General features: G+C 37.8%; 1 protein-coding gene across 2 annotated transcripts; it reads right to left on the bottom strand.

The window, feature by feature from the left end:
• Positions 1 to 5,270: 5,270 nt before the first annotated feature.
• On the bottom strand, positions 5,271 to 19,743 carry CD164 (CD164 molecule). Of its 2 annotated transcripts, none has more exons than XM_027089011.1 (6): positions 19,410 to 19,712; positions 16,481 to 16,564; positions 14,983 to 15,054; positions 13,492 to 13,527; positions 9,426 to 9,482; positions 5,271 to 7,771 (listed from the first exon to the last, which is right to left on the bottom strand). In XM_027089011.1, exons 1-6 carry the CDS (start codon positions 19,597 to 19,599, stop codon positions 7,605 to 7,607), a joined length of 606 nt encoding a protein of 201 aa, XP_026944812.1. In that variant the 5' UTR covers positions 19,600 to 19,712; the 3' UTR covers positions 5,271 to 7,604. The 2 variants fall into 2 exon arrangements, with proteins under 2 accessions (XP_026944812.1, XP_026944819.1); XM_027089018.1 differs by lacking the exon at positions 5,271 to 7,771 and adding an exon at positions 7,778 to 7,911 and having other exon boundaries at positions 19,410 to 19,743.
• Between the last annotated feature and the right edge of the window lie 20 nt (positions 19,744 to 19,763).

The raw sequence follows: 19,763 nt of genomic DNA, 5'->3' as shown, positions 1-19,763 counted from the left end.
GCCTGAGCTTCCCATCATGATTTGGGTGTTGTAGGACCCACTTAGTCATAAACTTGAGCATGCACAGCAGCAGTCAATGGAAATGGTATACAATAGACTTAGCTTGCTTGAGCTGGTCTGCAACATGAAGTGTCCTTGAACACGTGGCTCAGACTCAGGATCAACTCAATCCATACTTCTGACCTGAGGTGCTCTAACAACTAGCTGGCCAAAAAAGAAAAAACAAAACAAAATCAAGCCTGCTTTATAGATAGGTCTGCATATTGTTGGTTCCACCCAAAAGTGGGCATCTGCAGCACCAGGGGTGGACCTGAAGGACAATGGTGAAATAAAATCCTCCCTGTGAGCAGAAGTCTGAGAGTACATTTGGTTGTCCACTATGTCTGAATGAGTGATGACCACAGCTACAGATCTATACTGATTCATGGGCTGATGGTTCGGTTATCCAAGGACTAGGAGGAAACAGGATTGAAAGTCTGGTGATAAGGAAGTCTGGGAACAGGTATGTGGATGGACCTGGGAATGGTCACACACTGTGAAGATATTTGTGTCCCATGTCAATGTCCAGTAAAGGTCATCCACAGCAGAGGAGGCTCTTATTAATCCAGTGGGCAAAAAATAATGTACTCCGTGGGTGTCAGTCAACCTCATTCCCCAGCTACCCTAGTGCTTGCTCACTGCGCCCATGAACAATATAGCATTGGTGGCAGGGCCAGAGGCTTTGAATGGGCTCAACAACATAGACGTCCCCTTCCTAAGGCTGGCATGCACTACTGACAAGTGCCTAATCTGTCAAGAGCTGAGGCCGATACTAAGGCCACAGTACTGCACCAATCCCATGGGTGATAGTCATCCACCTGGTGGCAGTTTGATTACATTGGACCCCTTCTATCATAGATGGGGCAGAGATTCAACTTCACTAAAATAGACATGGATTCTGGACATGGATTGCCTTCCTGTCCGTAATGCTTCTTTCAGCATTACCACCTGACCCATGTCATGTACTCACAGAATGCCTTACCCACCATCATGGCATTTCCTATAGCATTTCTTTTAACCAAGGAAACAATTTCACAATCAAGGAAATGCTGCAGTGAGCTCATGAAATTAACATACCCCAACACTCAGAAGTGGCTGGTCTAACTGAAAGGTGGAACAGCTCAGAGTATTCGTGTGTAACAGTTGGGAGACACCACCCTGCAAGGATGGAATTCTGTCTTAAAGGTAGCAGCTGGCTTGAGACGGAGTATATGGGTCCAAGATCAAGGGGTGGCACCTCTCATGATTATACTCTCATCCCAGCAACCTCGAACTGTGCTGGTTTGGAGGTCTTAGTTTCCAAGGGATGCTTCATCTAGGGACACAACAATGGGCCTACTGATCTAAGATGAGACTGCCGCTTGGCCAGGATTCTTTTGCCGCTAAACCAATAGGCAGAAAAAGGTCTTACTACACTGGCTGGAATGATCAATTCTGATTACCAAAGGGAGGTTGTATTGCTGGTACATAATTGAGGCAAGGGCTATATCTGGAACACAGGGGATTCTCTGGGTACCTGAGAAACAGAAAAGGTTAATGAAAAATGACAGTGACCAAAACAGGTAGGACAATTAGAGGATTCAGAACCTTTGGTAATGAATATTTGGGTCACTCCACCAGGTGAAGAACCCTGACCAACTGAGGTTCTGACAAAGGGCAAAAGAAATATCGAATATATAGTGGAAGTTCATTAATTTAGAAACAAGGGCTTTGAATCTACTCCTTGTTGCCTGCTCCATCAATTATTATGGTGAAAATGGAGCTGGGCCATATGAATACTTTTTTGCTAGGTGGCATGTTTTGTCAGTAGAAGGTACTGGAGGAATTTCTCTTCCTGGTTCTGGGTAGACTCTTAACAGTGCCCAGCTCTAGCAGCGCATATAGCTTAGCAGTACAGTGTCACCTTACCCTGCACCCCCTGTTGGATGACTTCACAGACTGCCACTGATGTAGTATCTCCTCATGGATAGCTTCCCTGGCACCATCGCCAAGGGATTTACAGCTGTCACAAGCTTCATCCCAAGAGCCATGGTTGTATCTTGATTTCTGGAATTCAGCCACAAGGAACACAGATAGTGGCTATTCCCGAGATTTGCTATTTTGTGTATTCTTCAGAGTTCTCTTTACTGCTTTGCAGATTTTTATTTCTTAAAATATTACAGATAATATGCCCCATCACTCCAATCTACTCCTATAGTTAATACTTTTCTGTCAAATCTTCCTGTTCATATTATGTGGCTTCTGTCTCCTGCTGAAACAGACACCAAAATCAAAGACTTGAAAATAATGATTGAAGAAAGTCCACTGACCATGGGTTAGCACCCAGCATATTTTAAGATTAAAAAAATCTACAAAATGTTAAGATGATAGAAAAACAGGCAATTCACAGAGGAAGTACAAATTAATTATAGTAACCAAATAAATCATTCTACTTACTGGAATATTAAAATTTAACTTTGCCAATATCAAGTGGTAAGGATACAGAAAACATTCTGATATCTGCTGGTGGGGACTGGAAGGCAATCTCAGTGTGTTAAAAATTTTAAAGTGGAAACCCTGTGACGTAGGTGTCCATTTCTCCATGTTTACTCTAGAGAAATATTCATACATAAACAAGGTGACAGGTACAAAGATATTCTTTAGAAAACAGTAAAAACTACAAATTACAAACAACCTAATTGTGCTTCAATAGGTAGATACTTACAATATTCACACTACATATACCAACAGAGAATTTAAGAATTTGGTATAGCTAATGAGTGGAAAAAAGTTGCAGGATAATGTTAAAATAAAAATTCACATCATATATTTTTTTAAGGGTACATTTAGTTATGTGTATATAAATTGCTGAGGGGAAGAGTTTAACACCAAACCAATTCTAGTAATTACCTCTGGAAAGTGGAGGAGGGCAAGGAAGGGGAAGGGGCTAGGAATGGTCAAAGCAGACTTCACCTGTAATAGTTCAAGAAAAAAAAATGTATTTATTACTTAAATAATTAAAAATTAAGACTAAAGTCCTATCTCGAACTTTTTCTTCTGGCCAAGATGAAATAAGAGACTGGATATACCCTGAAACAAATGAAAAACTAGACAAAACACTTTAAACAGTGGTTTTCAATACATTGGACTTTAGGCAAAGAAGGATAGTGATCCCTGAAGGAAAGAAAACCACCGACCCAGCTTACTGCCTTGAATTTCTAAGCCATGATGCAGGAAGGAAACAACCAGGCAGAGCTCAGTGGACTTCCTGAGTTGAGGAGATGGAGCTGAAAGTTAAGGGAGACGAAGGGAGATAGAGTTCCCAGGGCAGAGGACCAGGGAGGAGAAAACTACACAAAGTGGAACTCCAGAGATTTGCAGAGCGCACCCCTCCCCTCAAGTGTTCAGCAATGTACTGGTCAGCACATGTACATGAGGAAACTACCCAAGAAAGGTTTAGAGGAAACAGTACCTGGAACGCACACAAGTCTAGGAATAGAGGCTGTTTCCACTAGCCCAGACCAGAAAGCCTCTTAATCCAGGAGGCACTACGTACACAGAATTGGGGAACAATTAGCCCTAGAACAAATGCTCTGGTCTCACCTAACAAAGCTTAAAAGCAAGACCTGAAAGGATCCAACTGTTTCCAAGTTGGATCCAACTGTTTTCATAGTTTTCAACTATGTCCCAGAACAAAAATAACTGGCATCCAGCAAGTTAAAATTTGTCTGGCATGCAATAAAAAATTAGCAAGCCTACAAAGAAGTAGGAAAATATGACCCATAATGAGGGGAAAAAAAAGTCAATGAACAGAAACTGACCCAGATGTTAAAAGCTGTTATATGTTCAAAAAGTAAAGATGGAACACGCAGAAACATGAAAAACACCCAAATTGAACTTTTAAAAGTGACGACACCTGAAATGAAAAACACACTGGGTAAGATTAAAAACAGATTAGACATAGCAGAAGTTAGTGAATTTGAAGATGGTAATAATCTGACATGAAACAGAGAAAGATTTTTTAAAAACCTAAACAGTGCATGGGTAAACTGTAAGTCACCTTCTAGCAGCCTCTGTGTAATTAGAGTCCCCAATACAGAGAATGGAAAGAACAGAAAAAGATACCTGATGAAATAGCTGAAAGTTTTCCAAATGTGATTGATGAAGAACCATAGATCCAAGAAACTCAACAAACCTCAACCACAAGAAACAAAGAAAACTACAGCATAGCACATCACAATCAAAATGCTCAAAATGGTGATAAGGAGAAAAATCTTTAAAGAGGAAAAAAAAAAACATGTACTGAGGAACAAAAGATAAAGATGAGATTTCTCATAGGACACGATGCATGTGAGAAGATGATAGATCAACATCATTAAAGGGCTAAAAGCAAAAATGTCAACCTAGAATTCTATATCCAATGAAAACGTCTTTCAAAAACGAAAGCAGACACACAAAAACTGGAAGAATTCATCAACAATACCTGTACCATCAAAACTAGAAATGTTCAAGGTTAAAGGACATCCTTTAGGCAGAAGGTAGATAACACCAGCAACAGGTTATCTATACAAATTAAGGAAGAGCACAGGGATGGTAACTACATGGGGAAATACACAGGACTTTTCATTATCATAAAAAAAAAACCTATTGTGAACACCATTCTTATCAAAATAACAATTTTTCTCTAGCAATGTTTTGGGGAGCCTTCAATACACTCTTCTGGATTTTAAGGCTGATAGGTATTTATTCTCTCTTCTTAGTCCAAGTTCTGTGATTTAATATAGAATATAATGTTGCCCCAAACATGGGCCTAAAGAACCAGATTTCACATACCAGCATGTGGCTTTGTCCTAGATATTTATACCAAAGACTCTGAACAGAAACCCAATTTTACTTTATATGCAATCTGAATAAGGCAGAAAGTCACAAACAAGCTTTCAGATATCTAACAACAGATGGTATTCTGATAAATACTTGCTTAACTAGCACATAAGTAGATGATTTCTAATGATTTGAGGAAGATCAACTTGCATGTCAATCCCACAGGCATACCAAGTCCTCCCTCCAACTATCATTTCTAAGGCTCTGTTCTCCACTGATGAATATGTCCCTTAGTTACTATCTGCTAGTCTTCAGGAGCAATGAAAAACTGAGGAGACAAGCCATCCCCCAACAGACTAAGGTAAACTCACTAGCATTAAACTTCATAATCAAAATATAAAAACATACTTTAGTTAATAAAAAAGAGCAGATTAATCCAACAAACATGTAGATTTATTTAAAATCAGTTTGGTACATGATACAGATTGGTTTTGCAGTTTTTAATGAACTGAAATAGAAATTTCTAAATACAGCAGTGTCTGTGCAACAAATATCTGTAAGGTAAAATAAGGGATTTTAATAGACCTACAATCTGCATGAACAAATCAGATGAAAAATCTGAAAAGGTTTCTATATACCTTCTGGATTAAAAAGAACCCAAAAATTATTAATGGCTCAAGATACTAAACTGCTAAAGGAAGAGGGGAAAAGCCTGTGAGTTCTGTTGTAAGAGCTCTTTTTGTAAAATCTAATTCCATATTATGATTCTGTTAGAGTATTCAAAATTACAGAAGATGAGAGGCTTCATCAGCTATATTTTCACAAAAGTAGCTATAGTGTTAACATTAATGTGTGGCAAGGTATTCCTATCTAGGTAAATGACAATTATACCATTGTAGCTAATTTTTACCACTTTGGGAGAATGGAAATTCTGTATGTTTTCAACTGAATCTTGTATCTTAAAGCACTCACTAAAAACTAATAGCCATGGCACCATAATAAAATTTTTTGTGAGGTACCTAAAATATTACTACTGAGGGAAACAAAAATGTGAGGTAAGCCTACCTTTCCCCAAAAACCTTTGAAGCCAGAGATTTTAAACAATTAAGGCACTTGAAAACATTAGGTATATGTACCAATGTGCAAGTAAAACAAACTTTAGCTGTACCAGCAAGTAAAGAGGAAACAGTAAATCTTTATTTTAAGAACCTTTAATTATCTAAATGTAAGGAATTCTGGCTTATGAAATGGACCAAAGCAACTTGTCATCTCTTACTATAAAATATTGAAAACCAAGTGCTAAACACAGCCACTATAGGCTAAAGAAACTAAAACAAAAAACCTTAATGACCTAGAAAAGCAAAAGCTCATTTTAAACTGATTTAAGCCTCTGAACTAATCCAATGTGTCAAAGGCAGGGAAGAAGTATCCCTCTAAACCTGAAAAAACTAGTGCTTCATAAGGAAGCTAAAGAAATAAAAGTATGCATGCTTATACTACAGCAATTGAAACTCAGAAGAAAAGGATGGAAAAGGAGAAAAAAAGTACAACCTGTTTATCCAGGGCAATCATCATTAAAAATCTACAGTAATCTGATCAACTAAAATTTTTCATGAAATTACACTGCTCACGTTTGCTGTCTCAAAACTTAAAATGATTGTCTCATTTAAAGAGTTAATAAATGATTCTAAAACAACTTCTTTCTTTCTTGCCTTACTGAAGTTACTTTTCCAGAAAGCTTCGTGGAAATCCTTTTAAGGTACAACAGTGTTAGGATAATTTTTTGAAGTACAAAGGAAAATATAATTAAATCAACTTTATCTCTATACTTTTTAACAGCCATAAGCAAAACGTTGGGAGATTCAATAGATGAAAGCTTTTGACTTTGTATAACATCCTTTAAATTACTCAGGCTTGAAATAAAGTAGGTAAGTTTTCAATTAAGTACTAACAGTATGGTATCTAAAAGCAGGTTTACTACTGCTCACATCAACAGTTACATCCTCAGACCAACCTTTCCCTTCATTAATGTGAAAGAACAAATCACCAACATTTTAAGTTACAGTCTACCTTTCAGTCTGTCTTTTAAGGCACTGTTCTTTATTTTCTCAATGATATAAGGTGCTTTACAAGTATGAACAATAACCTGCTACACTTTAATGTTTTGTATCCTTTCCATTCATTTCTTTAAATCTGGAATGTAATTCCCTGTGTGGCATCTTTTTTCTAATGTAGAAAAAATAACTTATCAAGCACAAAATTTTACTCTAAGGATATTAAATTTATAAATTTATTCCACTTTTGCAACGATAGCCCCAAATCCACCTGATTGATGCTCATTTGGCACATTCTTCTCAATTCTGGTCACTAAACTACATCCTGAGTTAGGATGAAAAAATGCAGCTTTCAGGCTTTAAAATAACTACATTTAAATTGCCAAAAGAGTCATGAGGTTGTCTGCGCAGGACAATGTTTTCCATCACTTACAGAGTTACATTTGGCATGTCAAGAAGAGAGAACATAATCCCACAGCAGCAGCCATTTAAAATAAAAGAAGACAGCCACAAGGATTCATGCAGAATATTTTACATATTCCCGTTGAGCAAATAGATTTCACTGATTTTTCTTCAAGGGCGATGCTCCTATATGCATCCTTTGAAAAATTAAAGATCCTAGAATAGCGTCTTCCATGTGGGACATCTTGAAAGATAATGTTTTGGTTTCAGTGAGTTACACACCAGTCCTTGTTAATTTAGCGGGTCTGTTTACAGAGTGTGGTAGTTTCGTTCTTTAGATTTGCAGAATTTATAGAGAAAGAAAATTACAGCCTGCACACCCAAGACAAGGACAATTCCTCCAATGAAACTGGCTGCATCAAACGTAGACTTCCGCACAGGTTGTGTAGTCGGAGCTGAAGTGGTATTAGTTGTACCTGTTAAATGAGATGAAAGAAATAACAACACTTAATAAGTCTCATGATCCTCTATAATTTCAAGACTCACCTGAGCTTCTTTTTTGCCATGTGTTAAATTCTATGAAGTATTTCCTCTCGTGTCAAGTCTTTACAGCTTCCTAATTGAGGAAGACGACCATTTACCAATCCCGTTCTTCATTCTATCCAGCAACATCAAATGGTCAATGCTGCTATATAATTTCAAATATGAAAATGACAAAAATGACTCTCCTGGCACATTATGCCCTGGGAACATGTCAAGCACTTTTAAAACCTGGTTTCTTCAGACTACATATTTTAGTTAATTGCTAGAGTAAATATTAATATTTGTGTTTAAAATTTATACAACTTTTGCATTTTACTAAATACATAAGGTAAATAAAAATTTGATTAGTTTTTCAAATTACAAAAGTAATCTTAATAATCTACAATTATAATCTTATAAATCTTCAATTTGTAATTCTAACAAGCAGAACTCACCATTAAAGACATTTAAATTTTACTCTGAAAATGTTATAATGAAAAAGTATTACCAAAGGAAATAAAGCACAAAAATTTAAATTCCTTTTCAGGCAGTAAAATGTTTCAACAAGAAACAAAACAAAAATTCCTTTCCAGAGACTAAAATGTTTCAAGTGGAGCACCATCCACTTTAACAAAAAGCAATTTCTTTCTTTTTTTAAAATTTTTGGCTGTGCCACGCGGCACACAGGATCTTCGTTCCCCGACCAAGGGATCCAACCCACGCCCCCTGCAGTGGAAGTGTGGACTCTTAACCACTGGACCACCAGGGAAGTCCCAACAATTTTATATTTAAAATAAAGTTTATTTTCTTAACTGGAATAGGAAATAAACACTGGTTCCTGTGGCTGTATAAGTTGGCCAGCTTTAAAATTAATTACAACTGTTCTGTATTTCTTCTTGTGAAGACAGAATGGCTTCGCTGCAATTTAGAGAAAGGTAGCACAAGAATGAAACCAAAAGGATCAAAAAACCCATAAAATATTCATGAGAATCAAAACAGTATTATAAATATGGCTGGAGGGAAGGGTTCCTAACCTGTGTACCTACAGTGCCCTGTGGCATAACCTAAATATGATTTAGTTAATAACATGTCAAATCATTAATTAATAAAAAGTTAATTTTCACACACACTATCAAAGGTTATAAAGGAATATAAGAAATGGTAAGAAATATGAGGTGCACATTTGGTAGTGATCTTGGCTTTTTAGACCCTTCACAGCAAAAAGGATGGCTATATTACCTTCACTCAAATTGCCATGGTCTAATACAGCACACAACGAATCCCTAACAATAATCAGTATTTAATTTTTAAGTTATAAGAAATTAGATTTCACCTACAGGTTGTACTGAAAGGGTTTTGGAAAACCATTACTGTTTAATTCTAACATGTCATGCCAAATGTGATTACACTTTAAAAATCCAGAAGAGGACTCTCAGCAAACCTATCTTATTGCTTTAACAGCCTACTATCTTGGTCCTCCAAATACAAGAGATGAATTTCAGTTCATAACTATTCATGAATAAAATTGGACAGTGATAGCAGAAATAGTAAAAGGCAACACAGCACACACATCCTACCCCGCTGTTAGTTTAAAAAAACCTCAATTACCTGATGTAGTAGCTGTGGTGGAAGCTGTAGAAGGGGAAGGCGGAGTTGTGGTTTTAGCTGGAATGTAAACAAAATGTATTAAAATTTTAAATTTCTCAATTATCTAGCATCTTTTAGAAACACTACTACCACTTCAACATGCTTTCAAATTGTTTAGAGAATAAAGGCCAAATCTCAGTTAATGGTTCAATAACATATCTATGCATCCAAAATATTAGCTCTGAAGTGTATTTTAAAACATTAAGCAATCAAAAACTTCTATCTATGTTAACATCTATGTACATATCTAAGTATAAAAATTTATGTATACACTTGGATAAAGTTGCAAAAAGACACACAGAAGGGCAAGAATTAGTATTTAGGTGAGGGAACTACAAGTTCTTTCCCAATAATCTTGCTTCCAAGACAAAAACTATTAACTTTAACAAGTCAGGTAAGAAACAAATACAATTCAGTCTATGTAAGTATCAAGATTTGCTTATCTTCTTCATTTCCAGGGCTTGGCAAACTTTTCTTAATGAGGCAGACAGTAAATATTTTAGACTTTGTGCACTGTGTAATGCACCAGCAGTCAAAGACAACAAGCAAATGAATGGACATGGCTGTGTTCCCAAAAATTTTATTTAAAAGAACAGGTGCCCTGGGGCCATCATTCCCCATCTAAATGATATTAAGAGCCCAAGGGTAAGCTCTCTCTACCATACTGCATGAGTGTCTCTAAAGAAATGCACTCATGGGAAGAATCAGTTTGAATGTAAAAACATTTTAGGAACTAAAGCACTATATTGAGACTTCTGATAGTATCGATACTACTAATAGATATTAGCAAACGCTAGGATATGTTCACACACATTTATTTGTACCCCTTTCTCTCTAACTGTAAGCACCGCGGTCCAGCTCTTGGTTGGACATTTAGGTCATCTTTCATTTCTGCATGCTATGAACATCTTACAGGGTAATATTTGATCTCATCTCTGATAGGACTGATTCTTATACAGAATTCCTAGATTAGAGGGTATGGTTATTTTAAGACTCATAATCCCTTCAGAGTTTTTGTTGCTTATACATTCTGTGAAACAAAAAATATACTTCATAAATTAAACATATATCAAATTCTTTTCAATCTTAAAATACTAATTTTGTCTGACAACCTTAGGGGAAAAAATTTGCAAATTTGCTATTTGTTTCTCACTACCACCCTCTGAACATGGTAAAAGAGATATATATATATATATATATATATATATATGTATTTTAATTTTGAAATCTGCACTGGTTTAAATCTCTGAAGCACCAGAAGCCCACTACATAATCAATGAAGGCAGAGCTATGAGGTTTAATTTTTGGGTATTTGTAAAAGTTGCCCTCACTTTTAAAAAAATAATTCATTTTTTGAAATAGGCAAATCATTTACATATTTTTACTTTTAACCAAAGTATTACACTGGTAAAATTTTCAAAATCAGGCACTACTCAGGGAATACCTTGTTGACCTACCCTATGTTCCTTTCATTTAAAAAAATAATTCATAGGTTATAAAAGCTGCTACTGGTGATAGAAAATTTAGAAAATACAGTAGAAGCATTTAAGTGACTCTATCATTCTGAGAAACATGTTACTTCCTGCTGGCCATTTTTCTAGACATGTATACAACAAAAAAATAAAATTGTACTGGAACTACTTAACACAGTTTGTTTTCTACTTAATATATTTTCCACTGTATTTCTAATATAATTTAGTCATTCTACTGTAAGATATTATGTTACCTATAAATATTTTTATTTATGTTTATAATACTTATATTATTTGTACTGGTGTTAGACTATATAATTAACCTCACTGAAAGCCTATCTACATAAATCAGATTCTCCTTGCATCGTTTCTTTAACAGTTCCTTTATTTCTCACTTGCTCTCTTCAGCAGCTGACATGGAAAGAGACCATATAAAGGCTGCTCTTCAACCACTAATTACCACTCAATTGATGCATTTTCTGCAAGCAAGCCCTGACCTCCTTCCACTTCACAGAACCAAAGAGAGAAAACAAAAGACACTCAAGGAGATCACAGGAGAACCCAGTGTAGAGTAAGTAGAACTACATCAAGATTCATAAGGAAGAAATGAAAAGCAACCCACAATAGTTTTGGGGAAACTATTTCCTCCTCTGCCCCTCTCTGTTCATATCCTACCTTCTGGAAATCCATATTCTTTCAGTATCTCTGCTTTCATCAACTTTTAACACATCCTCCTTGTCAATGACTTCTGGTGGTTTTATCAGCACACAACTGTTTGCTCTCCAAAATACTTTCTGTAGAATTTGCAGATTTCCATGGAGTGACTACTCCCATTGTAGCCATTAATTCAAGCTGCCAACATAGTATCACTGAGGGTACAGGGGGGATGAGCTGTGCCAGCAGAAGCTGGTACAAGCTAGCTCAACACTGCCAAAGTCTTTCAAAATGAGTTCTTAGCCTCGTTACACCATTTGACTACTTTTTCCTCTGAAAAACTACACTTAAAACGCCTACACACACAAACACAGGTTTTCTTAGGCACACGTCTCTGGGCTTACTTCTCTGCCCATCCCTACTCAGTTTCTTATCCAGTCCTCTTCCCACCTCTTAGACATTACTGTTCCCAAGAGCCTGGTCCTCAAGCCCTGTTCTCTCTCAAAGCTGCTCCAGTGGACTCTACCACTGCCTACAATGGTTAACTTATCTGTGCTGTGTAGCAGAGTTCTCCCATCACCTCAATCATCAAGTGCTTTCCTTTCTACTTCCTAAGCCAATTTGCATACATCTGCAACTCCTCCGCTATTAGTTCTCTAGAATTACTGCAATAGCATATCTCATCTGTGTTCACTCTTGCCTCTTTCCACTCACCTCTCTACACAGTTAAAGTAAGTTATTTTATTAAAATGCAAATCTCATCATGCTTCAAACCCACCAGCAAAGTATACAATGGCACGTCCCAATCTGGCTCTTGACCTGTTGACTGTCCAGCTTAACTTGTTCTCGCCTTGTACTGGACACTCCAAATGCCAATTCCCTGACTTTATTATACTCTTTTACCTCTCCTTCACATGAGCTAACCAGCCTGCTCCACTTGGGAAGTTCCTCTCGGATTTTACCAGTGTAATTTCAAGACTCAGTCAACATCTCCAGGAAGCTGTCACCACATATTACTCAACACACACACCTTCCTACAAATCCCCCAACACACTGTGCTTCCCGACCTTTCATAGTTCCTACAACAGACAAAATACTATCTTACTTGTGTTCCTATATCCCTATCTTCTAGCCTAGTACTTGTCGTGGAGAAGATGTTTTTTAATTATTTAGTCTTACTATCAAATTGGTAAAGATTTTTACAAGGAGATATTATTTAATTGCTGTTGAAGATGTGGTAAAAAACTTTCCAGTTTTTGATAGGAATGAAAAGCATATCTTTCTGGAAAGCAATCATTATTAAGAGTCTTAAGATAATCATATCCTCTGACAGAGAATGCTGTTTGAATCAATCCTACCAGAGATGACAGCAAATACTTTCCTATAAGATATTCACTGCATGAAGAATGAAAGATGATCTAACTATCCAACCAAGAGTAGATGGGTAAAGTGCATACAACAACGTGTGCAGTTAACAGGGAGAACAATTCAAACCTGCATGGCCATATCATCCAATTTCCTAATAAGTATATTTATTTAGATCACAAAGAGAAAAGTCTGGAAGAACTGAAAACCTTTTGGTGTACCTATGGATGATGAGAATTAATTTCCTTTAGGCTTCTATATTTCCTTAGAGTTCCACAAAATGCACAAAAAGCTGTTTGCAGACTCAATGTACAAAGCTATGGCAAATCTGCTCAAATTCAATGAACGTGAAACACTATAGTTATGTTTCACTGTCCCAAATAGTACACGTTAATGTAATTACTGTAGTCCAAGACTACGTCTACTCATTTTTAAAATCATACTGATTTTTAGATATTTAATTACTAAAGTTATTCATCAAAAAAAGCTTAAAAACCTTCAAAGGAGGGGGAAAAGAGTCAATTATCTTGTATTACCTGTAGAATTGGTTGGCAATGGTGTGGCAGTGGGCACTATTTAAAAAAACAAACACACATGTAAGTCAAAGCTGTCTAAAATATCACAATCTGTAACACTATTTCCCAACCTGCAGTCATCTGAGTGCCACTTTCACAATGTTTTCATTTAAGTGCCACATATGGAGTAGATAGTTGCTCTGTCCCAATATTGGCCTTCCCTTCTTTCGAAATAGCACCAATTTTTAGTGACAGCCTCCCATGCAAAGACATTTCTTAGCCTCCCCTGCAGCTAGGTAGCCATGTGCAACTGCTAGGAAGTATCTGTAAGGTAGGGGTCTCTCACTTTCCCTTCCTCTTCCTGTTGGCAGGAAAACCATTTTGATGGCTGGAACATAAGCATTCACCTTGGAGAATAAGGTCAAAGCCATTTCTGAGGAATGACACAGTAAAAACCTAGAAGGAGCCTGGGTCTAATGGTTGTAGAGATGCCTCTCTAGCCCTCTAGCTGCACTGAAACCCAGATTTCCTTTACACAAGAGCCAAACTAATCTATCAATTAAACCATATTAATTTGGGGTTTTATGTCCTTGATAGCCAAAACTAATTCTAACTGATACATCATCAAATCAGTAGAATTACTTATTCAGTTTTTCTTCAATGTATTTTAAAATTCTATACTTAATCTTACTTCTAAACAATATTATCATAAAATCACAGGTACACACACATTAAAATAAATATTAAAACTGTTTGTTCATTTACCATCTAAACCATATTATGGACTCTACATTGGGTATAACTGATCTCATACTAATCAAAGTTTCAGTTACAAAGTTCAAGTTGGGATGGGGGGAGGCGAGAGGAATGGGGAAACCCCTACCAAAATTAAACAGTTACAGGTAATCTTTCAAGGTTACTGACACACTCCAGAAAAATCTTTTATTCTATTTATTATCTACACACCAAATTAGGAGTTTGACTTTCCAATTAATTTATAATCTTGTTAGAAAAATCAGTTTTCATCTAGGAATTTTTAAAAACTATTTCCTGGGCAGAGTAAAGGTTAAATAACCAAGTTCCCCAAACCGAAGTACAGAAAATGGAGGAACACAGAGAGGATTCATTTAACCATAGCACAGACTGATCCAGACTGTGATAATCACCAGTACCATAATCAAGAAAGTGCCAGAACAAGGTTGTCCAGGCCTGTAAAATGCAAATAAAGAGAGGGTGTAAAATACAGTGAGTATCTGGAAGAGTTAAAAAAAAACACAGAGGAGGAGATATCTGTACAGCACTCCACGGTATGTACCAGCAAATGACTAAATCAAGCTTCAGAACACTGTCCTTTCAGCAATCAATATGAATATACTATTCAGATCCAAGTTTGTAATGAGATTAGAATTATGGAAATGCTTTAAACCAAATATTGAAATAAGGCTTCCCGAGGCAATGATCTTCCTTACCTCTTTGTAGCCACTTTTCCCAGACGCCAATGTGAATACTTACCAGTACAGAATTCGGTGCTGTTCACCACCTTGCAATCACTAACTGTTGAATTATCTGAACAGTAGCTTTTACCTGTTATTGGAAGGGGACGGGAAGAGGATCAATTATTCACATTATCTTTGACTTTGTTACTATGCTCCAGAGTTGCTTCCAAAAATCGAACTCAGGTATAAACTCTCTAGAAGTCCACAGATAAACAAAATACTTTGTTATTATCTTTTTCCCCTTGTTTTAGACATATTACACAGGATCTCTCCAAACATCCTTTTAAAATCCACATGAATATACTGAACAGATAAGTCAGAAACACGTATATCTCAGAATTGTGGTACTATACCAGGAAGGTTGCTAGAATCCACAAGAGGGCTGAGTCAGTAGGGGGAAGTCCTTAGAAACTAATAAAGGCTTAGTAAACATGAGAGGTGCCCCATAGCAGCAGTGGGATCTCTGTTCCAGATCTCTGCTTTAGTCTTCTACACTTTCTAAAACCACTTTCCTGGATGGGAAGACTTGTAGCACCAGCAAGGGAAAGCCTTCCCCAACATATCCTACAGTAAGGCAGGCATTCAATCTCCAAAACTTGCCAACTCTGCCATACAAGAGGGGAGGGGCACACTCTTAAATTCCATTTTATCACCTAAAGAAAAGTGACCCTTATACAACAAAAAAGTTAATTTAATTCAAACTTAAGCTAATACCTTAATTTTAAAAGAGGCTTTTAAACTTTGTTACGTAGTGACATAATTGCCAGAACTCTTCAATTTTTCAATGAAGAATAAAAAGCTTAACATGTAGCTTTGGCTTTTTCTTTATATATAAAACAAAAAACCTGAGAAATTGTTTTACTGATAAGAAAAAAATGCAACCATCTTACCTTAAGAAAACAGAATAATTTATGCTGTAATCCGGTGGTTCTAACAAAAACCTTATTGGCATTTCAAACTATCTCCATCTAGCTCTTTATCCCTCAATCAAATTAAAGACAACTTTAAAACTTAACAGTAGCACAAAAAAAGTCACTCTTTTCCCACCTCATTCTCCCATATCTAAGTATCCAACAATGCTTCATAAGGTCTCTTTATAGTTCATCTAGTAGGACATCTACAGAAGATAAATGCCTCAAACATTTTACTGGGGAACAGTTTTCAGGGGAAAATTCCACAGCTTTCTCTCACAGCTAATTTCAGAGTACTAGTACACTTAACCTAACCACAAAGGTCTAAAATTTCTTCTCCTTTTAAAGCTATCGAGCCTTAATTATCAAGTCTAAGAAATTAAAGGGGGGAGCATGGGAGACAACAAAAGATTTTAGGGAGAGTATTAAGCAATTGGTTTAAGTTTAAAGGAAAAGTATTTGATTTGCAAAATAAGTAATGCACACCATCCCAAATGTTTTACGTAAGTTTCAAGTGTTCAAGAATACCTTGCAGTATTTTTTAAATGTTAGAACAAAACAATACTGAACTCTCAAAATTGAAGCAATCCCAAAGTTTCTTACCTTTACACTCTATCCAAAAGCAGGTAGTGTTAGCAGCATTAGGGTCAAAACAGGAAACACAGTTGTTGCGGCTTTCACAGATTTCTGGGGGTAGGAGTGGGGGTTAAAATATATAAAATCAATTAATTGGTATCTTATTTTGAGTTTGTACTAGTTACCGTTTTTAAACAACAGCAAGTATTACATACAGTACCAGACTTACTATTTCAAGAAAATGGCAAAACTGTATAACCCATCCACAGATGAATGGATAAATGTGTTATACACATACAAGGGAATACTATTCAGCCATTAAAAAAAAAGAAATCCTTTTATACACTACAACATGGATGAACCTTGAGGACATTATGCTAAGTGAAAATAGCCAGTCACAGAAGAACAAATACTGCATGATTCCACTTATATAAAGTATCTAAAATGGTCAAAGTCTGAAGCAGAAAGTAAAATGGTGGTTGCCAGGAGCTGGGAGAGGGGAAATGGAGGTTTGCTGTTCAATGAGTATAAAGCTTCAAGGAAGATGAAAAATTCTGGAGATCTTCTGTGCTAATAGTTAATACTGTACAGTACACGTAAAAATCTATTAAGAGGGTAGATCTTACGTGTTCTTTTAAAACCACACACAGAAAAAAAAAACATTATAAAGTGGCTTACTAAAAAATTCCTATCATTATAAAAAACTTATGAAGCCAGAAGTCAACTCAAGAGAAAGGGGGGAAAAAGCATAAGCTAGTGGGAACGCTCAATATTTCTTGGTACCTATCTAAACAACCCCTTTTTGCACAGCAACTATTTCAGACACTCAAGAGTTTCTTGAGTGTTCCTTAAAAAAGAAAAATACTGGAAAAAAGGCTGTTGCGAGGCCAACACTATACACAAGGAAATCACTGCCCCAAAACATGAGATGTGAACTGCAATTTTTAATAGTGATAAAGATTTATTACAGGTTGAACCCAAGCTCCGATGATGCCTATCCTGAAAAATCTGAGATCGGTAATTCATAAACGGTCCGCTCTCTCCGGGGTTTTCCATGACGGGAGGATAAGAGACAACACATCTGGAGGGGGCTACAGTCACATAATTTAACAAGTTAGCAAGGTCTTTGTCAATAATTTAAGCCAAACGGCTCTGAGACAGGACATCTAAGGCAGCTAACTACAATTCAAAGTCTGGACAAACAAATGGACTATAGAGTTAGGCTCTATACATTTTCCTAGAAGCTAGATGCCTCCAAAAAACATTCTCATTTGCTTTCCCCGTGCCTAAAAAATAGTTCTGCATAAACACATTGCATTTCAATATTTATCAGAGATTGGTACATATACCGTACCCTTTGGGGAGTGGCAGGGAGTCACAAAGTAGAAATAAGTTCTTCAGAGGTTTGTATACACATGAAAAATGCTAGTTGTTTAAAATCTTCTGTGCTTGATGATGAATATTTGGGTAGCATAGTGTATGTTATTTACAATGAACTAAACTTGCTGCCTTTCCGGCTGCAGTTTATCCAACCACCACTTAACATAAAACACAAATCATCTCCTTTGCACTCATTTCAATTACACAAATGCAATTAACATATTTCCAAGCCTCTCTTTAAACACACACACACCCCACCCCAACCCCCCCCCGAAAAAAATTCTAGGAGGAAACTACCAAATAAGCGGAAAACAAATTCTGCTCTATCATGTTAGAAATAGTGCAGTTAGAATCTCCAGTATTGTACTGCAATTTCCTTTCTTCATTAAAAGATGTTTGAATTTTACCATTACATCTTTCTAAATTTAACAAATAACATTAAGTTTACTATATATGTCATTAAACTCCTACAAAATACAAAAACTAGAGAAGATATTGTAAAACAACGTGATCGGCCTAAAAAAAAAAAGGTAAAAATTCTTACACTTCAAGTCTTCGGTCTATATGCCAGTTACTCCTTACCGAATATTAACTAGGATAACCAATCACACTAGACTGCAAGTTTTAAATATCTAAGGTTCTTCACCTTAATTTAAAATTTATCTTCCCTCCTCTCGTGCGTGTTGTCACGGCATTGACAATTTCTGCTGTAAGATTCAGTGTATGCCTCAACCAGTCTCCAAATCGACTGCAGAGCTTAACAAAAGGTCCTGATCTAGTTTTAGAAGAACGACAAACCTGGGTTCCAATCTCAGCCTCACAATCTACTAAACACACGGTTCTGGCGGAGTTACTTTATCTCCATCCACCTCCTAGGTTTCACCACTTATCTTCTAGTTTAGCCTAAAATACTAACAGATACATGCGAAGCACCGGGTACACGAATGGGTACTTTTTCTCCTTTGCACACAGCACGGAGTGCAAAATTTTAATTAATTAAATGCTCAAGCCTCAAATATATCCCATACCTATCCGCAAAACCGATATAATTAAATATCAAACGACTTATTTTTTCAGACCTAGGACTGAGACACCAGCAAGCATTAGTTTGCAGCGTCTCTTTCCTTCTTTCGCCAACTTCGGGAGAAGCCTCCCTTCGAAAAGAAGACCTGGGTGGACAAACGACTAACCCCAGAGAGAGGGAGTTCGGTCTCATCGCCAACTTTGGAGGCGGTAGCCTCGCCCCATAATCAACCTCACTGCCGCCACCACGGAAGAAAGCCACGTCCCCTCTTCGGAGCCTGAAGTGAGGATGGAGATTACGAGGCACTTTTAAACAACACCTCCAGGCGGGCAGGACACTGTTGGGCCGGAAACAGCCCAACGGCCCCAAGGCTCAGCCGCCCCTTCCGCCCGGGGCGATCCCCAACAGCGGCCACTTCGGCCCGTCCCCGGCCGGACTCGGACGGGCCGCCATGTTGCCGGACCGCGGCCCGCCCCGGCCCCGCGCGCACCACCGGCAGGGAGAGGGCCGGCGGGGGGGCGAGAGCAGAAAGCCCGTTGGGCCGGCGCCCACCTGGTGCTGGAGTGGTGACCGTCGGGAGGGTCTGCGGCGGCACCGGCGCTGTCGTGGTGGTGGTGGTGGTCGGTAGAACCGAGGGTGCAGTCGTGTTCGGGGCCAGGGTGGTGTTCTGAGCTGCGGTCATCACGCAAAGCGAGGCCAGGCAGCCAGCGGCCAAAAGCAGCGGGCGAAAGAGCCCCGACATCGCGTCCTCCGCGCTGGCCTTGGAGCAAAAGCTAAGACACCCAACGTTGCGCCCGTCCCTCCGTCTCCTGCGGCGCCGCCTCTCAGATCCGGCTCCCCCCGCGGGAGCGCGCCGGTGTCACGTGAGGGCGGCGTGCGGAGGCGGGGAGCCGGCGATACCAACTG

This window comes from Aethalodelphis obliquidens, unplaced genomic scaffold (genome assembly GCF_003676395.1).
Source record: "Aethalodelphis obliquidens isolate GAN/ISIS:26980383/991018 unplaced genomic scaffold, ASM367639v1 scaffold3, whole genome shotgun sequence".
NCBI classification, from domain to species: Eukaryota; Metazoa; Chordata; class Mammalia; order Artiodactyla; family Delphinidae; genus Aethalodelphis; species Aethalodelphis obliquidens.
This window is presented reverse-complemented; position numbering and strand designations above follow the sequence as displayed.